Here is a 10,584-nt window from a genome sequence, read left to right as displayed (position 1 = left end):
TCGACGACACTATCAAAGTGTGGTTGGGCTTTGGGTTTGGCACCGTTTTCACCTTTTCTGCGTATGTCGGGATAGCTCTCGTCTTTTTTGCTATCTCCGCTATAGCTAATTCGGCTCCGATGCTCTGGGCCGGTGGTGGAGTTTTCTGCCTAGACTCTCGCATTGTTCGTATCTCCGACGATACTGCTTCGAGGCGTTCGGTGATTGGTTGCAGGTGTTCAGTTAGGTCGGTTGCTGTCGAATTGCTCGGGACAGGTTCTCGGCTGATCGTTCTCTTTATATCACTCAGAACCGTTTTTACCTCTTCCAGTTGTTCCCAGCCTTTAGTTCTCTCGCTTTCTTCTACTGGGATACGCGACCGTGACTCGAGAAGCTCAATCGCTTTTTCTGTGTTGCTCTGGACGTGGATCGTGTTGGATTTGATTTTTTCCAGATCCCTTCTGTTCTCGTCCAATTGCCTCGACAAGGACTCTGCCCTAAGAAGGAGCTTTGTCAAAGTCTCCTGATCGTGGTGAGTGTTCCCGTCGACCGGTTTTTCGTTGGACGAGATGTGGGCTTGATGTTTCAGCCTTTCGTCTAGAGCTTTCAGCGCAGCATTGATTTCCCGAATCTTATTATGCGGTTCCCGGGTCTCGTACTCCAGCCAACCCCGGACTGCCTTGGCTTCGTTGAGAGTAGTGGTGATATCGGTTCGGGCTTGCCTAAGCTCCTTGGTTAGGCCCTCCGTGAGATCTTGGAGTTTTTTATTGTGAGCCCGTTCCACCCTGACTAGCTCCTGAGCATGTCGGCTTCTTTCTTTTTCCAGGTTGCATTTGTGTCTCGACCTGGAATCTGAAAGAGCTAGCACAGTTTCATAGAGTGACTGCAAGCACTCGAGTGCGGTTGCTTTGCACTCTCTTTTCATGTTGCCTGCAGTTTCTAGTGCGTCTTTTGCTTTCAGGAACAGCTCATTCGCTAGTCTGGTTGCCATGTCCATTTCCACTCCTCGTATTTTTGTGGTGGTTTGTATGTAGCTAGGGCGTCCAGTGTCTTGCTGATCTGAAAAGTAAGATTCGGACGCTGTGGATTCGTCGTCCGACACGATGGGGCGCGGAGGCAGCTCTTCCCGAGACCATTCCTCTACTTTTTTGCAGCTACTGAGGACCGGCTCGGTATTAGCTGTCGATGGAGATGAGTCCTCGCTCATAGAGGACCTGGCTACTGTGGCCTTCGCCAATACTTGTTCCCTCAGCGATCGCGTGGCTGTTTTCGATGCTGATGGCCGAGTTGTTTTCGCCTTTTTCGTTGGCTTAACGGTCTCCGCAGCTGGTTTTTTTGCGATACGTACGGTGTTAGACGACATTTTATTTATTTATTTATTTTAGTATAGGCTAGGACTTAAATTAAGTAAATTGCCAAAAGAGCAGTGTTTACAGGAGTATAACAATATAACAAAATGTGACTTAAAAATAATTAAAAATACGTTTGTTTCTTCGGCTTTGTGAGTTACGTGGATTGTGCGCGTAGAGGGGAAATTCAAAAGTTTGTAGGGGTGGTATTGTAGTGTGTCCTCTCCCGGTTCTGATGACTCCTCGCACGGTCCTCTAAGACCAATCTTGAAGGAGTTACGGGCAGAGGGGTATTTCGCGGGAGAGGTGGGGGGATCTGTAGCGGTACGATTGTAGTGTGTCCTTTCCCGGTTCTGGTGAGCCCTCGCACGGTCCTCAAAGATTAATAGTTATGGAGTTACGGGCAGAGGGGTATTTTGCGGGAAGGGAGAGAGGGGGGGTAAAAAAATCGGTAGGGGCAGGATTGTAGCTCGTCCTTTCCCTGTACTGATGAGTCCTCGCGCGTTCTCCTAGGATGAGCCGCTGAGGAGTTATGGGCGGAGGGGGTTTTTGCGGGAGGGGCGGGGGGAGGGGCGGGGGGAGGGGAGGTTTCGTGTGGAGTGCAGGGGTGAGGGCGGGGTAAAGTGGTGAGGGGGGAGTTGTTGGTTATGGTGCTGCTGCTGATGGGCTGGTCCGGAGCACCCAAGGTGGGCTGCAAGTCTTCGAGCCGCTTGTGGAGCCCTATACAAATCTATGTCGCGTACTCGTGTAGCGATGACGCGACGACGTGTACGTGGTGTTTACGTTGTTTGAACTTTGGTCGGGATAATTTACCGTATATTTCTGTTACTGTAGCTCCTCCAATTGTAGTCCAATTTTCCCGATTTTTTCACCAATGTACTGAGAATATTACGGGCTTTACGTACATGTATAGGGCTTTACAATACCTTGTTTAGCTTGGTCTCAGTGAAGCTCCAAAGTTGAGGTCTTATAGCTCTGGAACCCCTGCACCTAGTGACTTGCCAACACTTATCCGGGTGAATCACAACACACACAAACACTTTTCAACAATATTAACTTAACTATATGTATTTTTCTATTTTTAATGAATTTTTTGCGCGGAGCAGATGTTCACTTGTTCGGTTTTCTATCGTAACTGGGTTGGGTTGGGTTGGGTTAGGTTAGGTTTTTTTTTTTTATTCTTATACCTCCAGCATTGAACGAGGGAGTCTGTTTTCATTTAAGTTCTCTTTCATATCAGTTCTCGCATTTATTCCTCTCGCACTTTTATTCTACATACTTGGTCTTTCTATCATTCTATCTCTTTCACTCTGTACCGGGTGGGATAACCCGTCTAACTACTTACTTATACTGTTTACTTTTCTTTTTACTTATCTTCTATGTACAGGATTGTGAGGGGTAATAATTTCTTCTGCAGACATCTATTTCTCTTATTTACTTATCTACTATTGGTATGTTTCTGGAGACATTATTCCTATCTTATTCTAATATTTAACATTTTTATTACTGTTTATCATCTTATGTTTAACTAAAATAAGTCCAATTATTTAATAAACATAATTTTCTTATTACAATTTGTTTCTTTTTATCACCTTACTTGCTATATTCTTACAATAATCTAGGAACACCTCTCTATTTTTACCTACCATTATCCTATTTATTTCATCTAATGTTATCTTGGAGTCCATCTTGGTTTCTACTTCGTGCCTTTCGACACTAAATACTGGGCACTCGAGCAATATATGCGGGACCGTCTCATCCTTCCCCGGTTCACAGATGCATGATGGATTCTCCTTGCACCGGAATCGATTCAGGTACTCGGAGAATCCACCATGCCCTGTCATGATCTGTGTTGTCAAGCTTGTTGGTGTGATTTTTCGGATAACCCTGTACGCCGCCACCGCATCGGGGAAGAAAAGTTTTGTAACTCCCGCTGTTTCAGCGTTTTGGTATCTCCGGTTCCATTCGTCAAGCGATTCCATCCGAATGATTCGCTTGACGAATGAAACCGGGCACAGGTCATAGTCAGGCCTGCGCTTGGAACCCACAGCGGCCTCTTTGGCAAGGTGATCGGCGCGTTCGTTACCCTCCAGACCCGCGTGAGCTTTTATCCAGAACAAACTTATATATTTGTTCCGGAGTAAGGCCTTCCGCAGGTTCTGGCGGGTTTCGACTGCAAGTGGATGGAGGGCACCTAAGTTAGTGACCGTCTGTAATGCTGCCATCGAGTCGCTGTAGATTCCAATGCTATTCGCTTTAGATTTTACAGCCTCACGCGTCGCTTTGCATATGGCCAGGAGCTCCGACTGGTATACGGTGCAATACGACGACAAAGTAAGTTTGAGGGTTTTGGTCTCGACAGCACCATTCCACATGGATAGCGCCGCCCCGACCTTGCCCTCCACCTTACTGCCATCGGTGAATATGCGGATATCGAAATTGCTATTTAGGTCTAAGTGTTCCTGGTTCACCAGTCTTTTGAACTCCCAGCCAATATGCTCCGCGGGGTGCGGGGATTGTAGTGCTGGTGTCATTCGCTCCACCTCCCTGTCTCCGAGCGCTGACTGAGGTACCCCTCTCTTGGCCTCATATAGTGAGGCTGCCTCGCGTACACGAATGTCGAGAGGGAGCATCCCAGCCAGAACCAGTGCCGAGTTCAGGGAGACGGTGCGGTAGCCCCTGCATAACTTCCGAGCAAAGCCTCGCTGAACTGCGTTTAATTGCTTCTGAATCCCTAACCTTTTTACCGCCGGAGCCCATACGCTGGCGGCATACAAGATTATCGGCTCGACTGTTGCAGTGTATATAGTTCGTATTACCTCCGGGTGCAGTCCCCAACTAACTTTCGCTGCACGTTGTAGTTGGTAATATATGCTAATCGCCTTCTTGCATACTCCCGCGACATGTTGATTGAATGCAAGTTTTTCATCCAAGATGACTCCCAACAGCTTAATCTCTTTAGACATGCCAATATTGACCCCTCCCATGTTCAGGCGCGGGGTGTCATATTTTAGTTTGCGTGTGATAACCATTGCGCTCGTCTTATGTGGCGCAAATTTAAGTTTGTTCGCGACACCCCATTCCCGGACACACTCGAGGGCGCAATTGGCACGTCTTTGGACCTCTTGGGCCGTTTCTCCGTTAAAAATAAGGACCACATCATCCGCAAATGCTTGACAATAGTGAGCCCCCTTCTCCAATCGTTTCAGGAGTGGGTCCAGGAGTAAATTCCAGAGTATTGGCCCTCCTATTGACCCCTGTACGCAACCCTTTTGAGTCTCCCTCTGGTATTCTTCCCCGCAATATCTGACTTTTACCTTTCTGTCGCTCAGGTAACTGTCCATGATTTTCCTCAAATTCAAGGGACAATTTTCCTCCGCCAGTCGTACTTTAATGGCGGGCCACCAGGCGCTATCGAAGGCTCCCTCTATATCCAGTGACACTAGTGTTATCAGTTTCTTTTGAGTCAATTTGTCGTTCAAATGTTTAAGTAGGGTATAGAGGGAGTCTTCGGTGCTCCTTTGTGGCATAAAGCCGTACTGGTGGGTACTAATTTTAGGAAGTATGTGGTATTTGAGCCTTGAAACAATTAATTTTTCTAAAGTTTTCCCGAGTACGGATAAAAGGCCAATAGGCCTGTATGCTTTAGGCGTGGTATACTTTTCTTTTCCAGGTTTTCTTAGGACCACTACTGTGGCCTCCTTCCACGCCCTGGGAAAATGGTGGCAGGTCAGGCATTTATTCACTAAATCTAGGAAGAAGTGAGGATCTTGTTCTACTACATTCAGGCAGATATCTGCTGTGAACCCATCTCCGCCTGGTGCCTTTTTTGGGTTAAATGAGCTGATTGCAGTTTTTAACTCTACCATCGTAAACGGCGGATCCTGCTTGCAGTTTTGGGTCGGTTCATTGACGGCTTTAGCTCGCAATCTTGTTGTTCGATGATCGCAATTGTCGTTTTCCTCTAGGTCTTCAGGGTAAAATGTCTCTGCCAGGAGTTTTGCTGAGCTCCTTGCGTCTAGCACCTCACCTTCCTTTTCTAGTGGCACGTCCTCCTCCCTTTTACTCGTTCTACCTATCACTCGATAGATGCCTTCCCAAAGGCCCTCTCTGTCCTGCTTCTCGCAGAACTCCTTCCAGCTTCTGATTTGGGCCTTTGCCGCTTCTGATTCGTACTTCTCTTTATGTTTCAGATATTCTTCTACGACCTTCGGTTTGCGGACTGGTGCAGCGCATCTGATTCTACTCTTCCTGGTAGCTACTTCTTTCTTCAATGTTTCCAGCTCCTCGGACCACCACGGCAAGGTGAGTTTCTTTCTATTATTTATTTTAGGTATTGTTTCTTCACAGGTTCTACTTATGACTTCTGTAAATTTACTAACTACTGACTCTAATGCTTCAATTGTATTTATCTCTTCTAATTTGGATTTGTTAAGTTCAAAGACTTGTTTTAATTGGCCTAATTTCACATGAAATGCGGCCCAATTAACTTTTTTAGTATTATAAATTCTTGTCGTTCTTTTAATTTTGTTTGGTGTAATTTTTTGCAGATGGATGTCAAATACTATGCCGTTATGGTCCGAACTCGTCAGGTCTTCGGCGATTCTCCAGCAGTCTACCAGGTCCAGCAGTTCCACAGAGCAGGCAGTCACGTCCACATGACTTGAGTATCTTTTGCCGCCTCTTATCACATCGAAGGTCGGAATTTCCCCACTGTTTAGTACGATCAGACCCAAATCATCAAGCGTTCCTGCCATCTCTTCACCTCTGGCATCAATTTTGTTGCTCCCCCACCACGTGCTTTTAGCGTTGGAGTCCCCTCCGAGGAGCCACCTTCTTGGGTTCACCTGTTCTCCGATCTTCCGGATTTGGTCTAGATATGGACCTATGGGCTCTGTGTCTTCGAAGTAATAGGAGACACAAGTGACCTCCCAGGCACCCGCCCTAATCCCCACCACGCAGATGTTGGTTGTGGTGAGTTGCGGATACTGGATAATCTGTAAGTCTGGATGAAATACGGCTATTGCAGCTTTCACAGTCCCATTTCCCGGGTTCGTGCACTGGAAGATCCTCGCGCCCCCTCGTCCCTTCATATTGTTGGCTCCTCCGACATATGGCTCCTGCAGTAGGGCTATGGCTGCTTTCCGCTTCCCCGCTTCCATGAATAGTTCATGTGTGGCCAGCTGTTTCCTTTGCAGGTTCGCTTGTATAACGTGGAGGGGGAGTTTTTTGCCATGGGCAACTTTAGCAGTAAGCTATTGTGGACCGTGCTATTTTATCCCATCTCTGTCGGGTTGGACAGTCGCTACTAAACGAGTTATGCTCCACATTTCCCACCTTCGCCTTACTACAGTTTCGGCAGGTTGGTGCAGCGTTCGCTAGCCATTCTGGGCATTGCGCTCTCAGGTGGGGACCTCCACAATGACTGCATAGGTCCTCGGTTTCCTTGCAGAAACGCCTCCCGTGTCCATATGCCAGGCACCGCGAACACTGCACCAGTGGCGACTGGTCTGTCACTCTTACTTGTTGCAGATCAATGTGGAGCATTCCAGCGTCAACCGCTCTCCTCCAGATCTTCGGGGACGTACTCAAGATAATGTGGCCGGTCAGGGGATTTCGGGCCCTCTTCCTGTACTTTATCACGACTCTGTCCTCCCCTTCGTCGAGGCCTTTGAAGATTTCTCGGTTCTGATTTCGTAAGGCTTTGAGGACGCCCTCGTCCTTGTTGTCTATTAGGACGTCTCTCAAAATCAGAAGCGGGTCCTTGTTCCTCATCTCTTCGACTACGAGGTGGTTTTCGTTCTTCGACAGCTTTTCTTTTGCTTTGGCCTGATCCTCTTTTGACTTGAAGCTCATCACTATCTTGCGATCCTTGGCTTTGCGGACCTTTTGTACTGTGAGCCAGCCCTCTTTCGCGTCTACAGCCTTCCGGACGCGGTCTAAAACCTGCTCTCCAGTATCATTCTCATCTGTTGAGGTGATAACAACGGAGTGCAGCGTTTCCCTCTTGTTTGGAAGCATCCTTATGTTTTGATGTGCTGCAACGCTAGCGTAGGTTAGTCTCTCCACTTGATCTCTCTGCCTCTCCTTTTCGATGGCTTCCTTAAGCTCCTCCATCTTTTTGGTGTGCTCTTTTAGGTGCTTTGAGTGCTCCTCGATCCGAGTGGCTAGGTCACTATGGATGGTTTCGTGGACTGGTTGTACTTGGTCGTGGGTTGTTATTGTTGACTTTCTGCCCTCTTCTGCTTCTTTTACCAAGGCATAAAGCCTTTCGACAGCTTCTAAGACATCGGCCTTTATGTCGCTTTTGAGATTCCTACTCTTGTCTATCTGGATCTTTGCTTTTAGAAGGCAAGCTTTGGCTTCGGCAGTTCGCGTTTTGTATTTTATCGTTGGCGTTTTGGATGTTGGGGACTTCTCTGATTCTATGCTCGTCGGTTTGCCTTTTTGGGAGCAACCTTTTGCATCCGTCGTCGCCTTTTGCCCAAAGCTTAACTTTATCCCACCGGTAGTCGGCTTTGGTTTTGGTTTTTCCCCGTGTTGAGGCTGTTGTTCTTGCTTCTTGAGCTGAGGCGACGTTCGCCTAGCTTCGATTTCGCCTACGCTACGCCGAACTTTTGATGTCGTCTGTTTGTTTTCTAGGTCTACTGGGGAACCGGCCCCCTCTGTCATTTTTCTCTTCTCTTCCTCTCTGGGTGAGGAGTCCTTTTTCTGGATCGACTCTTTCGCCGGGGTACGGAAACCAAACATGTCGCTGGAGGTATGCGTCAAGCAGATAAAAATAAAAATAAAAATGAATAAAGTTATTCAAGTCCAAAACGGAAAATGTAAAAGTGGTGAAGTTTGTATAAGTTTTATAAATATAATATCTTAGCCTAATCTAGCCTAGTCTTAAGTGTGTGTGTGTGTGTGTGTGTGTGTGTGTGTGTGTGTGTGTGTGTGTGTGTGTGTGTGTGCGTGTGTTTTGTGTTTGTATGTGTGTATTTGTAGATATCCTATTTGTTTGTATATTTTACAACTACTTTCTTTTCCAGGTCTCACAGCAGCTCAAGGTTGTCGTCGCCGCCGTTGGAGGTCTCCAAAATACTGGTAAGTATGCGAGGTAGTATTTCCCTGGTTGTGTAGTAGTGTGTCGTAATTAATAAGCAATGTAATAATTAATGTAGAGTCGACTCTAATATTGTAAAATATGTGCGTAGCCTAGCCAATTTTACTACGAAAAGGTTTTTCCGATTTGACTCTACCTCTCTATGTAGTCTCGCGGCAAGTCACCTTTAAAGGCCCGATTGACCTGAGTCTAGCCACGAAAAACCGCAGCTCGCTACGCAGCTACTCTGGTCAACTATGAAGTTATTTTTTTTTTTTTTTTTTTTTTTTTTTTCCCCTCCCCAGAGTCTCTAACCAACTGGAGAAGATAGAGCTCGTTATGCGTAACACTATACAAAAAATCATACTTCTGCAGGGTCAATAATGACGGAGATATCGAGATTTTAGAGAAACCAAGATGGCGTCCAAGATGGCGGGCGTAATATTAAAACGCCTGTATCTCGGCCAATACTCGCCCCCAGACGACGGGAAAAAGACTTCCAGTATCAGCACGCTTTGGGCTATCGGTCAACGAAGTCAAAATAAGGTCTTAAGTTTCAGCTCTACGTAGAGCTTTTTATAGTCTAATCCGATAGTCCCTCTCCCCCGCTTGCTAACCCTGAAAACCACGTCGCTGTGGGACGAATATCTCCGGAGATATTTACAAGTTTCAATTTCAAAATGGCTGCCAAGATGGCGGCCGAAAAACACAACTTTGGCTCCTGCAGTCCGAATTTGCTCGTTCTTGGGCTCGTTGGATAGGTCTTGACGAGCCCTATTTATTGGTTTCACTTCCCACCCTGTCCGTTCAATCCCCAATTGTTAATTAAAGAAAAAGCTGAATTTCAAGGTAATTTAATGTATATCTCTAAATTTACTCAATTTAAAAAGTTCCAAAATAGCTGGGTGGGTTTTGGATGTCACAATTAATGTTTTTTGAAAATACGAGATTTTTATATACAAATGTCCGAATATAATTTAAAGTTTTTGTTATACAACTTTAAGGGGTTGTATCTTATAAACCACCCCTGTCAAAATTATTTTAGAAACGTAGTTGCTAGTTTTAGGTCACCCTCTGTCCGTCCACGTTCTCAAAACTGGCGTGGGTCTATTAATAAAAAAGTCAATTTTCAATTTACGGACTTCGCGTAATTTTACAACGTTAGTGTGTCTATTTGCCGTGTTTACAATATGTTAGGGGTGAAAATACTCCCCCATCCAATTCCTAAATGTAACCAAAATTTTCCTACAGTGACGGGCTGGACCACTCTCGAGCGCACTATAATGATTTTCCAAAAATAAAAGTTAAATGTGTTTATAAAAAATGCGATAGGTTAAATAATTATTCGATCAACTGCAAGAAAATGAAACAATTTGTCGATCGTGGTAAGTTACAAAGTTATGGTTGGCCTTATTTGCGGTTTGCAAAAAATTTTGTGTCTGGAATGTTGTTGTTATTTCCCAAGGTATTAATAGGAAAAATCTAAATTTTATGCCAAATTATTTGTTACAAATTATGCTCTAAATACCTATATTAAAAACTGTGTGTCGCCGATCGCGCTGCTGAGCTGAGGTCCCCCGAAGTTGATGAAGCCGAATTCAAGAGCAGCACAGGTGTTGTTTTGGCTGTAACTTTATTGTTACAGCACGGATCTTCTTACAGAAAACGCCTTCCGTCTCTGCTGGATGCAGCGCTTGTCGTCCAGGTGTTGGATTTCGGCTCCGGGTGTTTTTTGATGGTGCACCCCCACGTGCGTATTTTAATTTTTCGTTGATATTGGCCAAAGGTCTGAATGGAAAAATTTTTTGTTTTCGCTAGGTGGTAGGGGGGCCGAATACGCAACTTTTAGCAATTTGATAATTAGGGGGCACAGATCGTTTTTGGGCGCCGCACGTAAAAAACTGTTTTTGAAAACGGAGCACGTGCACTTTTTTTGTACGTTTTCACACTTTATGTCAATTTTTGGGCACTTCACCGCAATCCTGTTCCTGGAAATTATGCACAGGGAAGCACTGCACAAAAACACTTAATATGACGTTTGTCCGGAGTAAATCGGAGCACTTTAACTTTTTTAGTGAATTTTTTAGCGTGGAGTCGCTCTAAAACAATGTTCGCGCTGCGGGGGTTAGCGCGCAACTGGTTAGGTTAGGTTAGGTTAGGTTGGGGTGC

At 45.7% G+C, this 10,584-nt stretch overlaps 1 protein-coding gene across 1 annotated transcript; it reads right to left on the bottom strand.

The window, feature by feature from the left end:
- Positions 1-52: 52 nt before the first annotated feature.
- LOC113231118 lies at positions 53-8,078 on the bottom strand (the record flags this gene model as incomplete). The annotated part of the gene is made up of 3 exons (XM_026465679.1): positions 6,666-8,078; positions 2,926-6,583; positions 53-1,305 (listed from the first exon to the last, which is right to left on the bottom strand). Coding segments are annotated over exons 1-3 (6,324 nt in total), but the record flags the coding sequence as incomplete, so codon positions are not given.
- Positions 8,079-10,584: the final 2,506 nt, after the last annotated feature.

Source organism: Hyposmocoma kahamanoa, unplaced genomic scaffold (assembly GCF_003589595.1).
Source record: "Hyposmocoma kahamanoa isolate Upper Pololo Valley unplaced genomic scaffold, ASM358959v1 100012, whole genome shotgun sequence".
Lineage (NCBI taxonomy): Eukaryota > Metazoa > Arthropoda > Insecta > Lepidoptera > Cosmopterigidae > Hyposmocoma > Hyposmocoma kahamanoa.
Note: the sequence above shows the minus strand (reverse complement) of the source record. Positions and strands in the feature narration are given on the sequence as shown.